The 24,428-nt window shown below is 41.8% G+C and overlaps 1 protein-coding gene across 4 annotated transcripts in view; it reads left to right on the forward strand.

The window, feature by feature from the left end:
* The first annotated feature begins 2,356 nt into the window (after positions 1-2,356).
* GLI3 (GLI family zinc finger 3) overlaps positions 2,357-24,428 on the forward strand; it is a 195,661-nt gene continuing 173,589 nt past the window's right edge. For 2 of the 4 annotated variants that reach the window (XM_015854996.3, XM_015855000.3), the window contains exons 1-2: positions 2,357-2,492; positions 16,678-16,840. In XM_015854996.3, coding sequence (XP_015710482.2) covers positions 16,717-16,840 — 124 coding nt within the window. In that variant the 5' untranslated portion in view covers positions 2,357-2,492; positions 16,678-16,716. Of the gene's footprint in view, positions 2,493-2,720; positions 2,922-16,677; positions 16,841-24,428 lie in introns of those variants that run through there. The other 2 variants (XM_015854997.3, XM_085539972.1) reach the window with 2 other exon arrangements.

Here is a 24,428-nt window from a genome sequence, read left to right on the forward strand (position 1 = left end):
CTTGAACTGAGCTAGTGTGAATCAGATTATTTTTTTAAGAGGACAAAATATATACTTTTATGGCAAAAGAAGATGACAAAAATCCCAGGAAACAGCAGTTCTCTTTTCTAAAAGTCTAAGAGTAATACCAATCTGAACGGCTACCCTCGACTTAAAACCATGCCCATCTAAACATTTGTTCTACCTATTGTCAACATTAATATCTTACAATTATTAATTCTGAATGATAAACGGTTAGATAAATGGATTTTTCCCCATTAATTTGTTGGTTATATGGCAACACTTTTTACATAGGTTAATTTCTGTTATTTTTGAAGGCTTTCATTATCCAAACTGAATAAAAATAGTGAGAGAAAAATAAAAGACTGCAAAAAATATGAACGAATTGGCAACACATAGAAAAAGAAAAAAGGGATCTATAACTTGTAAGAACCATATAACTCTTAAAGTGATCCAGAGGTTTGCCTAAAGATGCTGAGTCTTCCCCTCCCATCCTGTTCATACAGCTATATCTAGGCCAAAACAACCACAGTGCGATAGAACTATTCCCGTACTTTCACAAGGCAGCTCACATTTTCCCAGGAATCAAAAAGGAACTCACACAGGATGAAAAAGGTGGAATAATATAAGCTTTTAATGTTTTTGTTCAGATATGGTTGTAGCACATGCCTCCTCCCGCGTAGCCCTGTGCCTGTCAGCAGTATTGGTTGAGCAACTGTGTGCTGCTCATCTGGGGTAGGGACAGGTTGGCCCATTGGTATGCTGTGAAATCACTGGCTCCCAGACTGCGGTCCTCTCTGCTGCAAGCCAGCACCTGCCTGCATCTCCCCAGTGTGCCCAAGAGCCTGGCAGGTCAGACGTCGTGTACCTGGCCACGAGAGCATCTAAGTGCTGTGTGTCTGTACCAAAAGTCAGGAGTACATCTGGCACTGAGAAACAGATGCACGAATGTGCCCAGCATGGCCTGTGAAATCATGGCATTTGTAAATTACAGGCGCTTCTCCAAAGCTATCCTTCTGCAGAGATTTCCAGGTGAAAAAAAAAAAAAAAAGAAAAAAAAAAACCACTGAGAAAATCCAGAGATTTGAAAAGATTGCCTTCTCTTGGTTTCTAAAAAAGCTGTGAACTTACCCCAAACCTCAACTACAGCTTTGTTTTGTAATAGGATGCAGAACGTTTTCAATGGCAATATTAAGGGAAGCTTTATCAAATGTGTGGTTTCAAAGGCTGGTTGTTCGTCTTCAGATAGCGAGCCGGCTTGTCTTCAAGTACCACTGATTTTTGTGGAACCTGTCAACTGCCTGGGGTAGCCGGAGCTTTTGGTACCTTTTTGAATCACTGACATTGGTAACAAATCTTTACTCGGCTCTGTTGTAAGCCAAGTTATGAAAAAGGTGTATATGAAGTATTTGACACTGCGATGGCAACAACTTAAAAACATACACTTTTCCTGAGAGCCAGACCTGCCTTTAGACTTAATGGAAACTGGCTGCAATAATACTCATACATGTTTTTTCAGACTTCTCTTACATCAGGGGAGCAATCTGCAGAGCTGGAAGAAGGCAAGGTGTCTTGTTCAGATGCAGGGCTTCCTGAAAGATGAGGAATATAGGAAGCATTAAGTTCTGTGCAGTTCGGGCTCATTGTTGCCACTATTTGTGTCCCGAGAGGCAGGGACAAGGCAGAGTGGGACAACGAGGAACTGAGGGTGCAGAGAGGCCGACAGGCAGGCTGGCACCTTCACCTCTGCCATGCACTCACGTTTTGTTCTCAGAGTGCGATTTTATAGAGTCCGGTGGCTTAGGTGAAACTTTCCTGGAAGTCTGTCGCTGAGGGCAGCCCGAGGTGCCAGGGTGAAAGTGAATCCTGCACACGGGGAAACCCCACTCAGGGGATGCGTTTCCGCCAGAAAGCCCCGGTTTTGGGGCTGGAGGAGGAGGCCGTCCGGCTGGGGATGAAGGACGGCCCGAAGGATGGAACGGGAGGAGGAGGAGGAGGAGAGAGGGCAGTAGAGCGATCGGCGCGGAGGGGCCGGCCGGGGGGGCCCGCCGCTGCCTGCCGGCTGTGGGCGGGCTGTCGCCGCCTTCGGGCCGCCGCCGGGGCGGGCCGGGCCGGGCCGGAGGATGGCGGGGGGAGGAGGAGGAGGAGGAGAAGGAAGGGGGGAGCGGGGGTGTCATGCCGAGAGCGCGCCTCGCAGCCCGGCAGGCCGCGGCCCGACCCGCAGCCCCGGGCACAGCCCGCAGCCCGCCCCCACCGTCAGCGCCCCGCGATCCACTCCCCGACCCGAGGGACGGAGAGGGCAGCCCCCGCCGGCTGCGAGGGGAGGGAGAGGGAAGGTTTGGTGGAGGGAGCGGGGATTAGGAGTTATCCCCAAAGAGCCTTTCCCTGCTCCGAGCCAGAGGGCAGCGCTCGGGAGAGGGGTCGGCGGCGGCGGGCGCTCCGCAACATCCGCACAACTCGGAGAGCGGCGGGACGAACAACTTTTCCGACACGTGAGTACCTCGGCACGGTGTTTTTATTTCCTTCCCGGCTCCGGCCGTGTGGAGTTAGCGTGGTGCCGGGGACGGGACGGGCGGTCATCCCGAAGCGCCGGACGCGGGGCGGCGGGGGGCTGCTGCTCCCTCTTTTTCTTTTCTCCTCTCGCCCCGCTCTTTTTGTCGAACCAAATCAGAAATGTCAGTCAGTGCGAGTGAGTCAGAGGGATCAGATTACAAGATCGCCGCGGCCGATGTCGGATCGGCGCGCACACACACACGGCACACACGCAGAGGCACGGGCTGCGTCCCGCTGGAGGGGGGCAGGGACTTCGCCGCCCGGCCCGGCCCGGCCCTCGGCATGCCCGTCGGCGGCCGACCCCGCTAGCTCGGCGTGGGGGAGCCGCGGCGCTCTCCTATGGGCAGCGCGGGGCTTGGCGACGGCAGGTACGTACCCGGCGGGGCAAGAAGTTCTTTGTTCGCGGGGTTCTGCTCCGCCCGTGCCGCGGGTGCTCCGTCCCGCTCCCGGAGCCCGGGCTCGCGGCAGCCGGGGGGCCGACCCCAACATGGCTGTCACGGGGCGCCCCGAGTCGGACGGCGCGCTGCGGGGCTGGCCCCGAGCCTCGTCGCCCGCCTACCCCAGGCCCTTCAGCGGCCGGCGGGCGTTCCCGGCCCGAGGAGGCCGGCCGCAAACTTTGCGGGGGAGCGGTGCGGAAGGCGCTGTCAGGCGGGAGGGGCGGGCGGCCGTTGTTCGCCGCGGGGCAGGAAAAGTTGCGTACCGGCCGGGCGGCGGCGTAAGCCTTTGTGTGGGGGCGTGGGGCCGCGCTGCTGTTCTCAGCTCGGCCGGGCCGGGCGGGGAGTGGGCGCGGGGGAGCCGCAGAGCGCGGCCACTCAGCACATGGCTCAACTTCGAAGACTCCGAGGAAAGTGGCGGCTTTGAGGAGCCGTTAGCTCGGGCCGTAGGCACAATAGTTGTTCCTCCCCGCGAACTCTCCTGCCCGCGCCCGCACTCAAACCCCCACACCACGTGAAGAGAAAAGGTAAAAGGAAATCCACCCCCCGCCCCGATCTTTTTCTTTTTTCCTTTTCAACCCCTTTTTGATGCGGTTCTTCGGGCGCAGTGTCCGTGGCCTTCTGCCAGTTTGCATGCAGATATATTTATGTAAAACATTTTCTCTCAGCTCCTTGCCAGCTGTTATGCATTTTCCAGCTGCCACTTCAGTTTGGAGTGATGGACTGTGTGGATGGCAGCGCCCGTAGCCTCAGGTAGGCGAGCTGCTCGGCACAGGGTCACGCTGAGAGCTTCGGCCCGGAGCTGTGCCCGGCGCTCCGCGGCTCCACGCGCACTGCCCGCGCAACGCTCTCCCCACCTGACTCTCGGGGCTCAATAAACGTGGTTTGTAAACCTCAACCTGCAGACTTTGGTGTCTTTTGTGTGTGCTGTAGAACGACTCAGAAGCGGTATTTCTCAAAGACCATGAGATAACGTGGCTGATGAAATTAGCATGTTACTAAAAGGGTACTGCCGCCTCGCTGAGCGGGGTGCGAGTACCTGTTTTGAAGGCATTGCGGTCTGCAAAACAACGGGAAGTCGCCAAGTTGCGCTGTGCTGAAAGGTTGTTTCGAATTTGGTCTGCGGAGGGATTATGGATTGAAATCTGCCAGAACTGGCCCTAAGTAGTTTGAATATTTGTGCATTTGGTTTGTAATTTGGGAAGGTGCCTCACTGATTGATTCCTGTAATTATTTCATTTAGGCACTTTATTAAAAATTAATAATGATCTGACACTTTCTTAATTACATGTGTCACTATTATTGTGAAGGAAGACAAATGCTGTGTTTCAAAAGTAAAGTAACCTTAACGTGTAGGAATTGCAGTGACCACAGCACAGTATTTCAGGGGAAATATGTATTCAAAGTAGTAGTGAATGAGTGTAGCAATGTAAACTGTAAGCAGCCTCCTGAGAGCTTGTTTATATAATGAAGCTTTGGGTTTATTGAGCTCCTGTGTAAATACTTTCAGTTTGGTGTATAGCCCAATTTTAAAATAGTAACTATGAGAGAAGGCTACATTAAGGGGGTGGATTATTTCTTTTAAAGGCAGGATTATGTGATTCTGAATGAGTAAGAAGAATGAGTAAGAAGTGTGCTCCCTTAGTTTATGTATATTCTTTCGCTGTTAGGAAGTGGAAATAAAATTATGGCTTAAGTTGCTTTAATGTCTGCACAGTTGCGTTCAGATATCTGCACACGTTTTTCAGTACAACATGCTGTTTTCCTGAGCGTTTCTGTGCAAATGCTACAAAACAAAGACATCACCTGCGTTTTCCTGCTTAAGTGGAATAATGCTTTTGACTTGAGAGTACGTGCAGTGGCCACGACAGCGTTTACTGTTGCAATCAGCCTTCAGTTGTGAAAGGTACATTGTTTGTTTTCAGATGCAAAAACATTTTGAGAGCTGAGAAATTATTGGTTTGTATAAATCACCTGTTTTGGAACTGTTGCTAAAGAAACCAAATTATCAAAGTGTTCAGATATCATTTTAATTTGCACATTTTACAGACTGCTTATTCTTTTTTTTCTTCTTTTTTGTTTTATTATTATTATTATTTAACGAAACAATTGTATGCATTTGATGCTGACTCTTAAAAGTTTAAGTAGTTTCAATTACACTTCCTGCCTCATTTTTGGAAAGGCTATTTCGTTACCTGTGCATGTTTGAATTCCATCCCACATATTCAAGTGAGGAATGGCATGTTTTTTTTTGTTGTTTGTTTTTCAGAACGTTAGTGAGAAGTTCATCATCCTTGCCAGATAAATAAGGAATCTGATGCTTATTAGAGCAGGATTTATTTGGAGTTATGGAAGGAAACAGTTTAATGATCAGCGTTGCATGCACTCAACTATATGGAGACAGTAATGTACAAAGAAGCAGCAGACTTAAAGGAAGAGTGAATCAATGAGTCATGAAATCCTCAGGAAAACTTTAGTAATGGAATGTTAATGCTTTTAGACTACAGTAGATTATCTTAAAAGTCAGACTTTTCTTCTTTATGCTATTGTTGTAAAACCCTAGCTAAAGAATACTTTGAAGAAGGCTTAATTTTTTCTGGCACTCATTTTCTGTAGTCATTCTGATGTTTTGGAAGATTCAAGAAATTTTTTGCCAACTTGCAGTTAGGCAATTAAAATACAAAAATGGCTACAGAGGAAGCTTTTTATTCAACAAAAGGTTCAGCTGTAATAATGATTTCAAATCATCTTCCAAGCATAGGTTTTATAGACATTCTCCCTTCAGATTTTGTCGTTTTTATAAGGCGATTGATTTGTTATACTTTAATATCAAATAAAATGAGACAGAATAAACAAAAATAGGGCAATGGGTGCTGCTGCAAACTTTTCAAGTTCTCCCAGTGTATTTTTCATCTGTACTTTTATTTGATAGGTCTGTGAAATAGAGCTGTAGACTGGCAAAGACTTTAAATGAAATTTCACACTTTGATGATTTTTTTTTTAACTTTGATATATTGACAGCAAAAGGAGCTGCAAAGCTTTTATATAACTCTAGCAGTAACGCCAAGCAGCAGTCAAACGTCTCTATGCATTTGTGTTTAACTGCAGAAGAAAAACATGTCCATGGGCAGTAGAGGGTTCTTATCAACTCCCTAATCCCAGATCCCAGCAAACCTTGAGGGCATGCCTCAGATCTTGCTGAAATAATTGTAGACTCTCACAGTTCGCAGATTAAACATGCTATGTGTTCCTGGCTCCAACAACAGTTTTATGAGCTCACTAAGCTTCCTGTTTTAAGATCCTTTTCTGAAGTTTTTAGGAGCTGCTAAAGGCGATGCTGTCTAGGGCAAGTGGTACTTGTTAATTTAGAGACACTTCAGATATTTCACTCTGTCTGTAAAAATTGCCAGAATTACTATTCTCAGATTGGAAGGTGAGTTGCACTGAAAAAAGAGACCCTTTAAAGTGTGATTCTGTTGTTTTAATGTGTTTGTCCGTACACAAGGTTACAAAGTTTATGTGAGGCTTGATTTGTTTTATGGGGGCTTGACTTCGACTAGGCTCTTTAAAATGAGACTTTTCCAGTTGTAATTCTAAGAGCAGTATAGCTTTTAGTGCACAATTTCTGAGCCTCTTATAACCGATTTTATTTGTAGCAGCTCATTAAACATACCTTTGAAGTTCTCATTCTCCTTTAAGTGTCAAAGAAGGGAAAATGTGTTCTGCCAGTTGTGAATTTCAGGGAATCAGGTAGTGAACCCTGGAATTTGTTGGCCCTTAAGAACGGGTGGCATTGCACCTCAGCTTCCAGGTCTTGCCTTGTTTTCCAGCTGTTAAAGAGTTAACTCTTAGATTTTATTCGCTGTAGTCATGTTTATGTATTTGGGGTAATAGTTTTAATTAAAAAGGAAAGTACTTATTGTCCAACAACATGTGTCATGTTTTTCCCAAGAGAACTTGAGCCAATTTTATGCTTAAAGGTTATTCAGTGAGTGAAATTTTGAAAGCCCATTTGTCAAGGTGCTGTACGGTTTCTGTTAGTTTTCAACCCCCAAATTCATTGTCTGCCTGGCCCAGTCATTAGTCATCTGTGTATTAGTGCTGCCTTCAGGCAATGCTGCCCAGTACTTCTTCACACCATTATAGCTCTAAAAGTGTGCTCCACCGACTTGTAGAATTACTGCTCTGATTTCCGCTTGGCTGGGTTTGAGGTAAGTCCCCTCCCTACCTCTAATCCCTGCTTTCTTCTAAGGCCACTTTCTGCAGAGATTTAGGGGAGAACTTTCTTAAAGATCTCGCTGGCATCATACTGTGGTTTTGTTATTGTGTGCACTGTACATATAAATTAATTGAACCTGTGTTACCTTGGAAGTGTATTAAATTAGCTGCTGATCTGAGGAGTTGATTTGCTTTGTCTCTTCTTAAGAACGAAACAAGACAGTACATAGATCTTTAAAAACACCCGCAGTATCATTTAGATTGCGAAGAAGAACAAAATAATTGAGAAAGAAGACATTTGTCTCCAAATAGTTGCTGAGTATCAGAACGGATAAGATCAAAATCCACTGATAACCCAAGATCCTAATGGAATAATTTGTTAGCTGAATTGGCCACTGTTATGTCAGTTATTTTCCTGCTCTGATTACCTAGACCAGTAATCCCTTTCTACAAAGATGCTCAGATCACTGCTATTTTTTGTGTCTGATATTTAGGTTAGGGCTAGAAGACCCAGCTACTTTGGTGGTGGTATAGAACTGAACCTCCCCACAGCAATGTTTGCTGCTTGGTATGAAATTCTTTTTATATACAAGTCTGTTAACATCAAGAAAATGAACTGCATGTGAAGCATGCTTCATCCAGCTGCTGAGAGAATGGAGCCTTCGTTAAGTAAGATATGTGAATACCTGAAATCGAATAGTCAGAAACACAGATCAAGTTAGCGTCACTGCAGTGCAGCGTCTGCTGTTCTGAACTGCGTATAATTAAAATGAAATTCTAGCACCACCAATTCTTAACTAACAGGTCGTGTGGTTTTGTTTGGCTTTTCAATCCATGGTGAAAGTTTCTCCTTGAACAGTAAGACAGCTGTATAATTCTGTGATTACCACTTTGAACACGGATGATGGATTGCAAAGGAATTCACACTGCTGCAGGTCAGAGTTGTCCTTTTGTATTTTGTCAAGTTTCCAAAACTTGAAGGAATCATGGTGCAGTTTTACTCTTGCTATGAGACAGGTGTAAAAACTAAAATAAACTATTAAGACTGAAGATAATGTTTTATAAGGTACTTTCCATGCTTGAAGTTCTTCTTCTTGGCTATGGTGAGCTTTTCTCTCTCTTGTTGAAACATCTGTCTTGGGTTAGAATGTGAAATTCTGGATTGAGGTATCCTGTAAGTTGGAAGTTAAGCTAAGTAGATAAATACTATTCCAGGAATGGGAGTGGTGATCAAAGGATGGGACTTTCATGAACATTCTACTTGAACCTTTTAATTTTGTTTTAAGATGCTAATTTAAAAATGTTGGATACAGTCTTTCTTCTCTCGTTTGCAAATCGTAAGTTGGAAACAGGAGACTCATCTTTGCAGTAGTTGTATATTAAATATATTCTTCCTTGAGCTTAGTTCCTGTGTAGATTGACATTGATATATAGGACTAGTTTTGATTCTAAAGAAACTTTAATCTGTTTGGATTGATGAGATAAAGCCAAAAGTGTGAAGAAAATGATCATGCCATTGGAATTTGTGTTTAGCTTCAGTGCTCTGAATTAGAATATTTCTGCATTTTTCTGTGGCAGTTGTAGGAACTTCTTATTTGATGAACCAAATGAATCATAATGCAAAGCACACCAGCTACAGATGTTTATAATTTGCTTTACCAAACTGTTTGTTGAAATATCAGCAAGAAAGAAAAGAAGACAGCATTTTATGCCCTTACCATATGTGTTTCTAATGCTAATAATAGTATCAACAGAAGAAGTAATAAGGTTTGTTATCAACACAGCAAGACTTGGTGATTGTGTTTCTCTGTGCATATTCCTGTGCTTTCAGATCTTGAGCTCATGAATGCTCTAAGTCAGGTTTTGTAAAACAAGTGTTGTACAGAAGGAAGCCACTATGCTGTTGTTTAAGTTTGTTTTGGAGTTAGTGCTGCTGAATTCCTGAAGAGAGGTATGGGCAAAAACTGAGTGTAGACCTGGTTGAGAAGTCTGAACTCTTAGTTTAGGCTATTGCTACAAGCAGTCCACGGAAGATATTTTTCTCCATGTAAATTCTTTCACAGCTAATTGTTCTTTGACATATCATTAGGGTTTTTCCTGCTCTAGACTTTAAAGCGCAAGGATGTGTAGAACTGCAAAATAAGCTCACTGTTAGTTTTCTACCAGTACTGGTTTGTTTGTGCAGGAGTTCTACTTTGAAAAGAGTATGTGTTACTGTTTTTAACCCTTATCCCTTCCTCCCATATATTACAGATTTGGAAGCTTGAAAAATGTGTAGCACTTTGTACTTTTTTTAAGAAACAATATTTGTTCTTTCTATTTTCTGTGATTAGATTGTTTGTAAGAGGGTCAAAATTAAAATTAGGAGTAAAAAGAAACACACGGCCATGTAATTAAAATAACGAATACTTAGATGCAGTGTTAATGACATGTTTTAGTTTGTTTTTCACTTTAATGTTCAGTTACTAAATCTAAAGGTCTCGGATAAGAAATGGAATATATATTTTGACCTTGGAGGATATATTGTTTCTGAAATGAGAGGTCACTAAAATGTGCTGAAAATTCTGGCTCTGAAACCCTCAGCTTTGTGCTGCGTGTTCCCAAGCAGCAGCTTCTGTGAGAGATGGAGAAAAGAGCTGTCAGGCAGCTGGACCAAAATCTTTCAGTCTCTTTATCCATTACTTTCTGTTTACTGGATAAGAAACTAACTACAGATCACTTTTTTCCATGTGGAAAGCTTGTTTATTCAGATACAGAATTTAATCTGTTCAAGTGACAGTAAAAATATTTAATTGGACTTCTGCTTAACAACAGGATAAATATCACAGGAACAGAGATAATCTTCTTGCAGGAGGATATGGGTGATGTATTTTAAGAGCAATTGAGGTGCTGCCTCAGTAGGAATTGTTACTCATCATTACTGATCCTACTGTATGTGTATGCTTTAAATATTTTCATAACTTTCAGCAGTTATGTTTATCTGCATTGGAAAGATGTAAGCAAATGTAGTTTGGAGCCAAGAAATTACTACACTTAATCAGTAGTTCAATGCACTCCATAGAATAATTTCTCACTTAGGATCTTAATCATGAGGATGATAATAGCACTGCTTTGCCTAGCTGATTGCCTTTGTGTTTGTGATCCTACATTATTGTTGCCACGAGCTATTTAACCTATCAGGAGCAGATCAGATCATCATTAACCAGGCTTTAGGTCTAGTTGTTTTTCAATCTATATGGGGGAAAGAAATCAAAGGAAAGTAACCTACAGGAAGAGATAGCAGATAGAAGTGAGTTTGGAAAGATTGCATTAATACGTGTGGCGCCCTATAACTTGGGGTATTTTTTACTTTCAAGCAACAAATCTGATACAGTCATTATGTTTTGTCTCTTTTCTAATTTTATTTTGCATTTGAAACAGATTTAGGCGAAGCTCACGAGTGGCACGTTTATAAATCAGGCATGTAAGTTAAGCAGATGAATACTGTGAAGTATAAGATATCTCTTCCACAGCTTATTAGTAACTCGATGTGTTTTTATACACATTCAGTATGAGTCTGTGTTTTACCCTGTTTATATCCGTCTTACTGTGACCAGTTGGCTCACCGGGGAAGAATCTGAATGAAATGTGCCCAGGAGTAGTTAATGAGGTTTGCAGAGCTCTGATTTAGCTTACAGAGAATTGAGAAAAGGTGAAACTATTTCAAAAATGTGTAGCATTTAGATTAGTTCCTATAGCTGTTATAAAAATAGTTAAGTGTTCCAAGAGGTTAATAATGTAACTGGTAGATATTGCTTAAAATATTAGAGTACTCGTGTGTTTTTTAGCAAGTACTGTCAGGGGTAACTTTTTCAGGGCAGCTTTGTTAGCAGGTTTGATGAAAAGCAGTGCTGAGGTCTAGGTGGGTTTTAGAAGTAAAGCGTGCCTGAATTGAACCTGAATAAATCAGTGTGAAATAGCTCCCATATAATAGCATAAAATTGTGTCGTGTAAATTTTGCATTTGGATGCATCTGAACATGCAGATTTATTTATTTATTTATTTATTTAATCCTTAAATAATCCCAAGGAACAGTGTAACTGGTTTTGATAAAATTGATAAAGGGTCTTTTATGGTTGAAAGAGGCTGTAATGGCCTGATTGTTCTTTGTGCCTCCCCTCGTGTTTTTCACTTTCATACAGTTGCGCTCTTCAAGATGTGTTGTATCCCCAAAGACTGCTTCCAATGGTGTGAATCAAAGTGGTACCTATGAACCACCCTAAATACCCAGGGTTGTTTCTGAAAAATTAAACATGCTATGTTTGCTTGCACGCTGATTGGGGCACTCTGGTTGTTGATAGCAATCAGTCTGAGCTTCCCTACTGCTGATGTAATGATGATGAATGCTGTAACACTGCTATTTCAGACAGCTCTTCTCAGCGGATGCAAACCACTTGTTAATGAACTGAATACAACTGCAGCGGCATCGAATGAAGCAGTGAGCTTTTTTTTTTTTTTTTTTTTTTAAACAATATGGTAAAAGGTACCTCCTCAAAAACATACCTCATAAAGGTGGAGGGTTTAAAACCAGCCTAACATGCAAACTGAGAGTTTAAGATGCTGATTCCTGACAGCTTATGTGGAAGCAGGTAATCTTGTTGATGGTCAGTGAGACTATTTACATGCATAAATGTGTGCATGATCTGGTCCTTAGAGTGAAATTATTGACTTAAGAAAACAACAACAATGATCTAAATATTCAGAGAGGAGCTGAGCAAGGCAGAGCTGAGGATTTCATGGAAAACCGCAGTGTAATATTCAGATGGGGTCATGTTTCCTGCTCTTCAGGGTGAGGGCTACTCCACTCATTTCAGTTAGTTGACACTGTAAGCAAATGAACAGAGACTTTTTTTTCCTCCCCGCTATATTAATACAATTGTTTTACTACAGTGAGGCACAATTTTATGACCAGCATATGTCGGACCGGAAATTATATCATTTCAAACTGCTTGAAAGAATGTTTTGTTCAAAATACATTGCCAACATATTGCCATTGATGTTCCTTTTTTAAAAGGCAGTTTTCCTTACGTAATTAAGCTTGTTCCCTTCCCCCCCCCCCAATTAAACATGCATTTGTGAAAGTTTGCATACGTGCTTCAAAAAAGAAGAGACACACCTGCAGGCAGGTTGCTGTTTTGGGAAAGATTAGGTTTAAAATGGGGGTCTGGAATTTAATTGTGCAGGGAGGTCAGGCTTTAGGGATATTACAAAAGGTTCAGGCATGGTTGAATGGGAACAAGCCATGAATGTTTGGTTTCAGGAAGGAATGTTTATCTCTCTATTTACTTATGAAAGTTCAGACTTTTGCCCACGCACCTTAATAGCATTTTATTGCTATTCATATGCACATGAAGATGCTGGAGAGCTGAGTGAAGCTAGCTCTCTGCTTTTCAGAATGAGGAGCTCATCCTTGCTGAATAAAAATATATTGTCTCAAGCCTAAGGGCGGGAACTGGGAAATTACTCACCCATGTGCAGGCAGGAGACCTGTATACTGTTAAATAAACCGCATCATATTTTAATGTGCAGATGAGGTCAGGCTGACTGATTTTCAGAATGCTTTTTGATAGGAATTAGCAGCCAGTGGAAATAAATGTTCATGTTGTCCCAGACTTTCTTGCTGTTTCTTGTTTTTTTTCTTTTATTTTTCTTTGGGTAGATTATAATTCCCATATTTCAGTACAATTTCAGTAAGAAAATAAAAAAAAAACAAAAACATAGCCAGAATTACAGGCAATGATTCTAAAAGAATTGTGCATAGTTTGTGTTTTCAACACAGGTGTAAGTTTGTGTTCGTGGGGAAAAAATGGTTTTTTGAGGCACCATATTAATTTCCAGTTGTCTGTATCAGATGTGCTTGGTGAAACACACCAAGGCACCCACCTCAGATGATTGGTCCTGCAGTCTTTCTTGTCTTTCTTTACTTCTCCATCCATGCCTGTCGCCATAGAGTTGGTGCAGCACTGGAATGTAGCTGGAGCTGCTGGAATTCTTGCAGACACCTTGGAACATGAGAGCAGAGGAAGGAAAGCACAGGGGAAATGTATGCAACAGTCAGCCAGGGATGCAGAGAGTAAGACCAAAGAAGAAAGTTTACTCGTGCAGTGTTCTTTCTTCAATGCTGATATTAATAAGAACAGTCTCCTGTATGTAAACTAAGCAGACATGAACCAGAACAGGTACCAAGAGCATGTGTTTATATTAGCACTTTGCCAATTCTGTAATTTTCTGACCAAAAATCCACTTCAGCTGCTATTTTAGAGCTGTGTTCTTTACCGTTGTCCACAGCAGACAGCATAAAAATGAAAGTGAGAGTTAAGAGACATGGAATGCTGTGGACACCTGGCAGCCTTTTAATGACCATCAGTAGTGCTTCACGCCACTGCTGGCATGGTGAAGTGGAGTGAATTATGTGGTGTCTTCCTTTCTAGTTAGGTAGCGAGTACAAGATTTCCTTTCGTGACCGAGCCAAAAGACAAGAGGCCTGTGAACTCAGGGCTGAAGGAAACAAGGGCCACATGCTGCAGCTTTATCCTCCAAGTTGTCACACAGCTGAACTCTTTGATGTAATGGAAGCACTGGCTCAACAGATGCCTTGGCGCTTTAAAAAGGCAAAACAGAAGGAAAATAACCACAACTGAAAATGTATAACTTTTAAAACTCCTTTAGAGGAAGCCTAGAAAACTGTTCTTAGGGAATACCTAAGCTGAAGTTGGTAAGAGCATGTTGGAAGACCAGCTTGTGCTGTGGCTGGAGATTTTGATGCTTGTATGACCAAGTCTGTAGAGAGAAAATGGTCATGTTCTGGGCTAGGTGATGGGGAAAGCTTGGCAGTAGTACTATCTTCCCCTAGCCTGTGCCACTGGAATAGTCTGAACAGATTGATGTGGATGAGAATTGACTTAGGCTGTGCACAGGCTTGCACAAGATGAAGGAGGGGAAGCATATGTGAAAGCATCTTTATTAATGACATCGATGAGGGAATGGAGCGCACCCTCAGCAAGTTTGCTGATGACACCAAGCTGAGTGGTGCAGTCGATACGGTGGAAGGAAGGGATGCCATTCAGAGGGACCTTGACAGGCTGGAAAGGTGGGCTCGGGTGAACCTAATGAGGTTCAACACGGCAAAGTGCAAGGTTTTGCACTTGGGCCGGAAGAATCCGAGGCACCTGTACTGGCTGGGAGGAGTTGTCCTTGAGAGCAGCTCGGCAGAGAAAGACCTGGGGGTCCTGATGGACGAAAAACTCAACATGAGCCAGCAGTGCGCTCTGGCAGCCCGGAAAGCAAATGGGATCCTGGGCTCCGTCAGGAGAGGGGTGGTCAGCAGGGATAGGGAGGTGATTGTCCCTCTCTACTCTGCTCTTGTGAGACCCCATCTGGAGTACTGTGTCCAGGTGTGGAGCCCTCAGTACAAAAAAGACATGGAGATTTTGGAAAGGGTCCAGAGGAGGGCCACAAAGATGATCAGGGGGCTGGAGCACCTCCCCTATGAGGACAGGCTGAGGGAGTTGGGTTTGTTCAGCCTGGAGAAGAGAAGGTTGCGGGGTGACCTCATTGCAGCCTTTCAATACCTGAAGAAAACTTACTCCCAGGAGGGGAGTAAACTCTTCGAAAAGGCTGATAATAGCAGGACACGGGGAAATGGTTTTAAGTTAAAAGAAGGAAGATTTAGGTTGGATGTTAGGGGGAAGTTCTTTACTAGGAGAGTGGTTAGGTCCTGGAACAGGCTGCCCAGGGAGGTTGTGGATGCCCCGTCCTTGGAAGTATTCAGGGACAGGTTGGACAGGGCTCTGGGCAACCTGATCTAGTAAAGGTGTATGTTTGGTGGCCCTGCCAGGCAGGGGGGTTGGAATTACATGATCCTTGAGGTCCCTTCCAACCCGGGTGATTCTGTGATTCTGTGAAATCTGGAAGGATCTTGTTTATAAAGAAGCTGGTATGAGATATCTCCTCAGTATTTGAGCATTACTGGGTATAAGTGAGGAATGTTAGATCACTCCTGCATCATAAGGATGTCACCTTCTATCATTTCTTGGGTTGCTATTTTAGCATTTTAGCAGGTAGAAATAATAATGAATGTATTCTGTCATGACAGGCAAAGCTTTCTTACTCCTGTTTTTAGCCAAAGAGAAACTCAAAGAAGGAAAAATGCCTTGCTGAAGGCTAGACCTTAAGTGTCAGTGGGGCTCTGCTATCTAGTCCGGTTCCCTGGCTGTGCCTAGCTAAATAATGATTCATTTAGTGATTGGGCTCCTCTTTGATCCATACTGTATAACAATGAGGCTTTGGATTGTTTTATTGTGCTATTAAAAAGAGCTCCTACTAGAGAGGTGGAAAAGGGGAAGGTTTAATAGACAGCTGTGTTTGTGGTGAATTGGCTTTGTAACGTTTTTTTTTTTTTTTTTTTTCCCCTGACTGTCAGAATTGAGGAAACAGGTTGCTAATGTAATTACACTTCATTACAGTTTAGTTAGTGGCTTGTTTTGAAGCCTTTGTTAGTTGAGTTCTTTCAAATCTTGTTCTAGAGGAGCGCAACTTACTTCCGTTTCGGACTTAATTTAGCTCATGTATTTATTACTAATTTTTGTTGTTGGATAGGATCAGGTTCAGAATACCAGAGCATGAGGACATTAGCTCTAGGAATGGTGTATGCTTGCTACCAGTTATTTATGTATAGCTTGCTTGGGTGTGCATTAAGTGAAGCTGCTGACCAGTGCTTGAAAAGGTGAAGTGGTCCAAGGAGTATAAAATGAAGATATTGCTGGAGGTGACACTGAGAAGAGTCTAGAAAGGCAGACAGACACATCTACAGAGCTTTCCATTTCCAGAGTTTGCATACAAAAGAAAGCAATATCTCATTAACTGCCACTAGCGATAATATTTGCCTTTCCCTGTGGTTTTCAAGGTGTTGCTCCAATGCACTTTTGTTTGAGTTAGATTTCTGAACAAATAAATTGAGAGATGTTTACACAAGTAGGACAAATGTAGAGATAGACAGGATAACTGCAGTGTTTTCAGATAGTGTACAAGTAGAAATTTAAATATTTGGCTACTATAGTCAACATGCATGTCAGCTTGATTTCTTCGCATGGTTCCAAAGTGCTGTGGACATGAGAGAAATATTATGTCTTTGCCTCCCCCCTGCCTCCATGTCTGTTAAAACCCTAGAACTTGAAAAAAAGGGCCAGCCCATCAAGCAGTACAGTGCTTTGTGTTGCTGATTCTTTTTAAAGAAGAATGTACATGTTTCTAGTGTTAGCTTTTCCTTAAATTTCTCAGGAGTTCGTGCATGCAAACCTGATTTGGTGGGCATCTGGAAATGTCCTCTGCCCTGCTAACAGAGCTGTGCTGCGGGCTTTTCTTCAGTTGAAAGATGTATTGAGCTAAGCTTTCCAATGGTATTTAAAGTGTATGACTTTTTTGTTTCATTCAGGTATTAGTTCAAGGAGAGCTGAAGTAATGAGAAGTCACCATGGAGGCGCAGTCCCATAGCTCTACCACGACAGAGAAGAAAAAGGTGGAGAATTCCATTGTGAAATGCTCCAGTCGAACAGATGTCAGTGAGAAAGCTGTTGCCTCCAGCACAACTTCCAATGGTGAGTAACAGCAGGAATTTACTAGCAGCCAAACCTACGGTAATTTTATGTTCAATGCATTCCTTGTGAATTGAGTGAGCATTTGCACCTGGATCAGTGTTTGTTCTAAGCAAAGGATAAAGAAAACAAACACAGGTTGGTCATGGTGGTGGAAAAGTGATAGGACATGGTAAGGCCTGTTTTGGCATCAGGTGACATCTTTCTCTTTGAAATGTTCTACTATGAGATTTAAATGTTCTGAGTTATTTTTTATAGGATGTTCCTGTTTTTGGTGCTTTAGAAATTGTCTTGGTTAATCTGGCAGGGCTTGTGAGTGCTTTGCATTGTGCCATTGAAATCTCTTTCACTAATGAGGTTATTAGTTATTACAAAAAAGACAGAAGTAGTCCTGCAAAATTTATGGCAAAGGATTTTTTTCTTCTGCAAGTAAACTTGCTCTTCACAAAGTATAGCCCCCACCTTCACGAAGTTCTTTAATGGCCAGCAATAAAACATTATGCCATGAGTGTATCCTTCCGCGAGTTTGTTTCAAAATTTTGAACGTACAGCTTGTTGATTTGCAAAAACAGAATAGTTTTCTTAATTCTCCACGGAGATTACCTCACTTCAAAATTTTATGCATTTTCTACTGCTCCAGAGAATGTGTGAGCTGAACTCCAGCCCTTTCATTTTTCATTTTAAGAGGACTGAGTGTATTGAGCCATACTAGTGAAAAACCCTTTGCAGGCTGGGAAAAGCACTGCCTGAAAAAGTGTCATGAGATTTTGGCCCTGTAGGTTTTGTGTAGCTGCAGATTAACTATTGTGGTATTATTATTATTTTTTTTTTCCCAAATCAATCTGATAATTGCTAAAACTGGAAAATGGTTTTCTGATTATTTTGGAGAGTCTTAGTGGATCCCTGGCAAAACGTTTTCTGTCTACCCATTCTCCTTCTGTCATTGTCACCCGAATATCTGGTCTTGTGGTCCAGGTTAGTTTTTCACTTTGATAACTTGAAGAAAGGTTTGTGCTCTCAGAGAAACATCTGTGTGAGTGGGATAAAACACAAAGCCCATGAATCCTACATCCATTCTAGAGGGAAATCTCTGTGGGTCAGTAAAAAATAGATGGCATAAGTCCCAGCGTCATTATGTGTGACTGGACTTCAGATTCAAAGCAAACTCAGCACCTGCTGACCTTATAGTTTGGGTTGATCCCCATGAGAAAATAGAAACTGTTGAACAGTTAAGGAAAAAGTTGCATCAGTTTTCTAAGGCATATGAAATTAGATCCTCAGCTGGTGTAAGTCATTGTAGATCCATTGCTGTCAATAGAATTACAGAGGTTCACATTAACTGAAGAGCTCCCCATTGTTGTTTTTTTTTTTTTTTAATAATAGGATTTTCCACGTTGGCCCAATTTCTCAAACAGATGCACACTTAAACACATATGCTTGTTCTTTGATGTCAGGGGTCTGTACTCAAACTCAATACTGGCACACGTCTTGACTGTTTGGGCTGGGTTTAACAGTATCATCAAACTTAGATTGGAGAGCTCATAGTTAAGTCTTCAAGATGTTTTTACCTAATTCTTCTGACAGTGGTTTACTGAAATTCTTTGGTCAGATAATTTTCTCAGTTCATTCTATCTATCAGCTTAATGAGAGCATTAGTTCTTAATTACCTGCTGATTTTGGGCAAATCACCAGAATCTCCAAGGTTTGGGTTTATAATCTACTTCCACACATAACCAAGTAAACAGTTTCCTACAGATGCAGAGTTGGGCATAATAGAAAGAATAGAAAGTTCTATTCCTTCCTGGACATGAAACATTTTCTATTGGTGTAAAGCTCCTTGGAGCACATACCAAAGCAAAAATTTCTACCGACACTTTAGGAATTTAGGGCTGAGTTGTACTGTTGTAGTATTTATGTTCACTTCTTGCAGATGTGTTTCTCATAATGATGAATCCTGGTTATAAGTGACCAATTTGCATGAAAACTTGAGCTTGCATCATGTTTACATCTTTTATTCTTAATGTTGGAACGAGTATTACTACAGGAATGCATCAGTTGATACCAGACACCACTCCTAAAGAACACGCAGGTTTTCCTGATTCAGTGCCTCTTTTTTGCAGAGGGCTGTGGATTTATTAAATGGTTGTGATTTGCATTTGAATGATCTGTTTAACAAGGTAAGATACCTTTAAAAGTACCAAAAAGACTGAATGATCTCTGCTGTCTTTGTCAGAAGACTGCTGTGCTTGCCAGGCAACATCTGCCTGTCATAAAAATATCTCCAGATAAACTTGTCTAATATTCGTGCTTCTCCTTTTGGACAGTGCATTAATTAGCAAAGTTTACAGGGAGAAATAGCTGTTGGAGAGACAGCTCTGCTGTTTCCCGGAGTACTCAGAATTTGAATCATAGGTAAGTTGTTGGTTACATGTTTCATGAAAAGCTTATAATCACGAAAAGATGTACCATCAATTGCAAAGAAAATACCATTATTTCAACAGTGTCCAAAAGCGGGTAATGAACCTTTTAGTAGAAACTATTTTAAAATGAATACTGGGCATGAAAACCTTCAAAGTCTTACCATGTGCAAACTGGTTGTTGAAGAGCGTGCTGTAAACCTATGTGCAAGGGAAATAAGTTGGGGAAGATGGAGGGAAGGAACAGTTATTGTTAACTCCAACTCTGCAACAAAGGTATGAGGCCTAGGCCTATGGATGATCCTTGCAAGGCCCTGGATGCCCCGTAGGCTCAAACAATGACCAAACATGGGCCATAGTTTATGTTAGACACTTCTGAGTTACTGTCATTACTTAATACAAAAGAGATTTCTGCTTTACTCACCTAACCACACTCTTGCTATATCACTAAGATGCTTGCGCTGTGTTAGATAATGCTGCCAGCATTTCCATTATCAACGCTTAATTTCAGAGATTTATAACTATGCCATTAAAAGGTGTTGCAGGCCCAAACACGTAGGGAAGGTCTTAGTGCTGGAGCAAATTTAAACTTATTTTAGAACACGTGTGATCAAAAAAGCTAACAAATACTGATCAGAACTTGTAATAACAAAAATTTTTGCACTTTGGTGCCTGGTGGGACTTTGTGATTTGGAACCTCTCTTACTTTGTTTTGAATTCATCTTTGCAGGCTATGATGATGTTTTCTCCTATGTGTTTCATTTTGTATGTCTTAACCAAACTGCACATGGCTTGCAAAGAAACATTTCCTTGCAAATTGTTCCTTTTACTGCTTCCAATGCAGAAAGCTACCAATAGAGATGGTCTTCCACAAACGGCTGCATGAAAAGAAGTTTTTCTGGGTTGTAAAATATGTTTACTCTTGTGTGTTGATCTGCTTTGGTGAAGCAACAACAGCGAATAAATTCTTTGTCATCGCAATGTCACTGGTATTACACTGGAATAATGAGGCCACCATGCTGTCGTTGTGCAGTACTGTCTGGCCTGCCCATGTTTTATCATTAAAGGGCATTCTTGTGATACCAATATCAGGGACCCTGTTCCCTGTAATGTCTGTGTTTGGTTTAGATAATCATCCTGAAAGCTGTTGGATGCACAGAAATGCTTCAATGTAGTTGTGCATGAAATGGCTTTCTGAGGAGAAGTATCTATGAATATGTTCATTAAAATTAGTTTTGTGCTCCCTCTGGGGAGCCTCCAGCTACTGTTGCAGGCTGCGCCTGTGTTAGATACTATGGTGCCTTCTTTAACATAAAGAACCCTGATATTAAAAAAATAGTCTTAGTTGAACACATTCAGCACTGCAGGGATCTGCATGGTGAGTTGCCTTGCTGAAGTGTGCTGGATGTCAGCAGTGCACATTGGCAGGGGCATGTTTAGTCTTGGCTGCTTGTGAGCTGGCTGGTGGAGCATTGTAGCTGCTTCTCTGCCATCACGGCTTTCCCTGGAAGCTGTTGCTGCCATCAACAGCATGCTTAGGTGACAGCATTGCGGTCAAGTATTCAGCTCCACTCAGCAAGTCCTCAGGCAAATGCCTCATTTTGGGTGCAGGAGTAGCACCTCTGGCCCTTGTATGGATGTTAGACTGCTTAAAGCTAGGCAGGGACTGTGCGCTGCCATTTCCATAATATACTTTGTATATGTGTACATTTTTTGCTGTTGACCAAAAAACCCCACGCAGATCCAACACAGCCCTTAGCTATATGCAGGTTTTGTTTTTGTTTTTTTTTTTAAATTGAATCAGCACTATAGATATAATTATTCATTTTGTTTTCTGAAAAGTAGAGGGAATTACCACGTATGATGAATTAATGCTTTTGTAGTGCAAACCTGCACTATGTAGCATTGCTTGGAGAGCATTAGGAGATTATAATACTGTGTTTAGCCAGGATTTACTTACTGTTTAGCTTGTGAGTTTTGTCAGTGACTAAGAAGTTTTCCTCTTTTGCACTTTTTGGCTCTATACTCATTTTTTTAATGTTGCCTTGAAACAATGCAGTTATTGTGTAGAGGCTTGTTTAGTGTCTGACAGGCAAGTACTTATTTTCAGTTTGATGTGTTTTGTCTGGTTTTTGACCCATGAGCTCGTTCCAGTGTAATCTGATATTTCTTATTAACCTGTTACTCCGCCTTAGAAAAAAAGCTAATTATAACCATATGTAGGTTGTGGACTTTACTACCTTTATCAGAATCAGATAGTTATTGGGAACATGCTTTAAAGCAATAGAAAGCAGAAATTATTATCTTAATGATGATGTAACTTAAGATGAATCTTGATAGATGAATAAATGAGAGGAAGTTCATTCGTCCACTGATTCTTTTAGAAGAAGAGTTGGCTAAATCTAAGTCTCTTTTTTTCCTGTTCTTTTTTTCCTAATAGTTCTTTAAGGATTGAATGAGGAAAGTATGTGGCAGCCTGCAACTCCATAGGAATCATATTTCCTGTTTAAACTTTCAGTTGGTTGCCCATCCTGCTGCTTGCTTTCAAGCTTACCTTTAAGTAGGTGTTAATCATAATGCTCATTCTTGGCCCCCTGGTTGGACTGGTGCGCTCAGGGTCCCGTTAAGAGGTCAGGGTTCAAAAGAGATTGTTGAGTATCAAGAAACATTGCCTGCACTACTTTAGTGGCCTGCAAACTGAGCCCCAGAGTGATTATATGAGACCTGATCCCACAGAGATCCTGCTTCCTCTGCTGGAATCAGAAGGTATGGAGGGGCCCTGCTCCTGTGTCTCATTGTCAGGTGAGGGAGGAAACAACAGCCTTCAGTACTTTCATATCGGATTTTGGAAGGGAAGTGACAAGCTTCAGTGTATAGGCAGCAAGGCAAATATTCCAGGCAGTGCTCATCTGTAATAGTGATGTGGAGTAGCATGAAAAGCAAGAGTAAAGTGCACATATGCAGTAGTACTGGAAAATCGGGACAAAGCCAAATTAAACTAGAAAGATTTTGTGTGCTTTTCTGTTCTGTTCCAATAATTGTGGCCAGGTCCAAAGGGAATTATGGCAAAAAGAATCAAGCCCATCTATCTCCTGTCCTGGGGAGAGTAAGCTCTCCTGTGACTTTCTAAGTACTGGAAGCTGAAGTTGTGGAGGTTGTAATTAAGTGTGGACCGCCTGTCTTAGTATATGGTAATCTGATGTGAGCAACTGATTAAATACGTATTCATTCAGAGTAATGCACCCATGGTCCTTTATGCTTACTAATAAAATTTCAGTCATCAAATTAGGATTTGTTGTCAACTACAATAACTCGTTCTGCTTGATGCTGTTTTCTGTTGTTATTCCTCAGTGAGCCAGCCCTACCCATACCCTACTCTAAAGCAAATGATCTGCAAGTGCAATATGGTATTGCTTCATTAATTCTGCAGAGATTTCCCTCCATTTTTCCCCTTCTTTCTCCTCCCTTTAGTAGTTAATGGTATAAGGGATATTAAATGTCAGTCCTGCTGTATCCCTTTGCAAGTTCCAGAAAGAGATGATTGAGTGGCTTATCCTTGCAATCACTTTAATCAGTAAGTAATGACTTAACATCCTGCTAGATAACATGAGGTGGAATCAGCAGAAAGCATTAGTTAGAACAGTCTTGCCACCTGAATGAGGTGAAGGTGAAATTCAGGGAATTATGTACTAGGATAGGTGGTTTATTTTGTTTTTCGTTTTTTTTCCTGAGGGGCGAAAAAAAAAGCCACCAATGAATGCCCAGACATACACCTAACCAACCATATTAGAGACATATCTGGGTTCTGAAAGAGATAAAAAAGAGAGAATGGTAAAAAAGTTCAAAATGAATCTACAATGTATGGCATCTCTCTGGAGCTCATGTTTTGCAGGAGCCCAGCATTACCCTCCAGACCTCAACAAATTCAGGCATTACATTCCCCAGCACTGGGGAGAGCAACCCAGAGTTGTGGTTTTTTTTTTTTGTTTTTTTTTTTCAGTAGGAAACAGGCTGCTGGAAGCAGAAGCTGCAGTGGTAGTGTTATTGTTCCAGAAAAGGACTCTTTTCTGGGGGCTCTGAGAAGACGCCAGACTTGGGAATTTGTGAATGAAAGAGCAATGTAAAGTAAACAAGGAGATTTTTAAAAAAATATCCTTCAAATTGACTTAAAGCCAGGCAACCCCTTTGGCAGGCACTGTGTTTGGCTGTGCAGTTTGATCTGTGTAAATTAAGGTAGTTGAAGTAATTAAATTACTTAACAGGTTTCAAAATGGCATTCATCTTCTTGCTTCTAGGTTCTTTCTGTTTCTTATCTGTCTCCAGTTAAAAGGAAATAGTCTGGCATCAGTGTTGTATTTTATTATGTTCGTGGTCTCTATGTTTCTGTGTTTCTATTTACTTGGTTCATTTTCTTTCTTTTTTTTTCTTTTTTTTCCCCTTTTTTTTTAAGATATAAAACCTCGGCATCTGCATACATAGGAATAGCTACTGCATGTGTGTACCAGTAAGTGGGAGAAGTGTGCTTAGGGTATGGTATGTGACTATCTGTATTAAAACTACATTCTCAGTGTGTTCTTTCCAAGTCATATCTCATTATTTTGGGTTGTGGGAAATGGGGGAGGGAGATGCCATCCCAACTAAGGGGTCTATGATGGATTTTATTGCTTTGTTATTATCTTATTTCCCATTAAATGTCTTTGCCTTTGATGTATACAGCAAGTGGTCACAATTTAATTTGCAGATTCTGTTTTTGTTCTTAAGGCTGGCAGCACAGAAAAATGTTGTGTAAATGTGATCTGGGCCTACTGATGTATGCATATTTCAAGTGCGCAGAGGCACTTTGAAGAAGAGAAGTACACAGGAAATACTAGGTTTTGTTCAGATGATTTTAAAATTTGACTTTCAAGGCTTTAGGGTACAGATTTTCCAAAAGCAGTTCCTAGTCTCTTCTGCCTGCCATCAGCTGGAGCCTTGCTACACAGGAGCTGTCTATGTGCATTCTTTGCACATGGTTACCACTTAAAATATTCTGCTTTCCATTCATTTGGTGTGACTTTGCGTGCATGTGAAAACCGCTCTGCTTCCAGCCATGTGTAAATGCAAAAACTTAGGTCCCACATATGCAAAACTCGAAAAAGATGTTAAAGAGGTTTGGATATACCAAACCAAGGTGG

The sequence above is a fragment of the Coturnix japonica genome, chromosome 2 (assembly GCF_054131305.1).
Source record: "Coturnix japonica strain WE chromosome 2, WE-NBRP24, whole genome shotgun sequence".
Classification (NCBI taxonomy): Eukaryota; Metazoa; Chordata; class Aves; order Galliformes; family Phasianidae; genus Coturnix; species Coturnix japonica.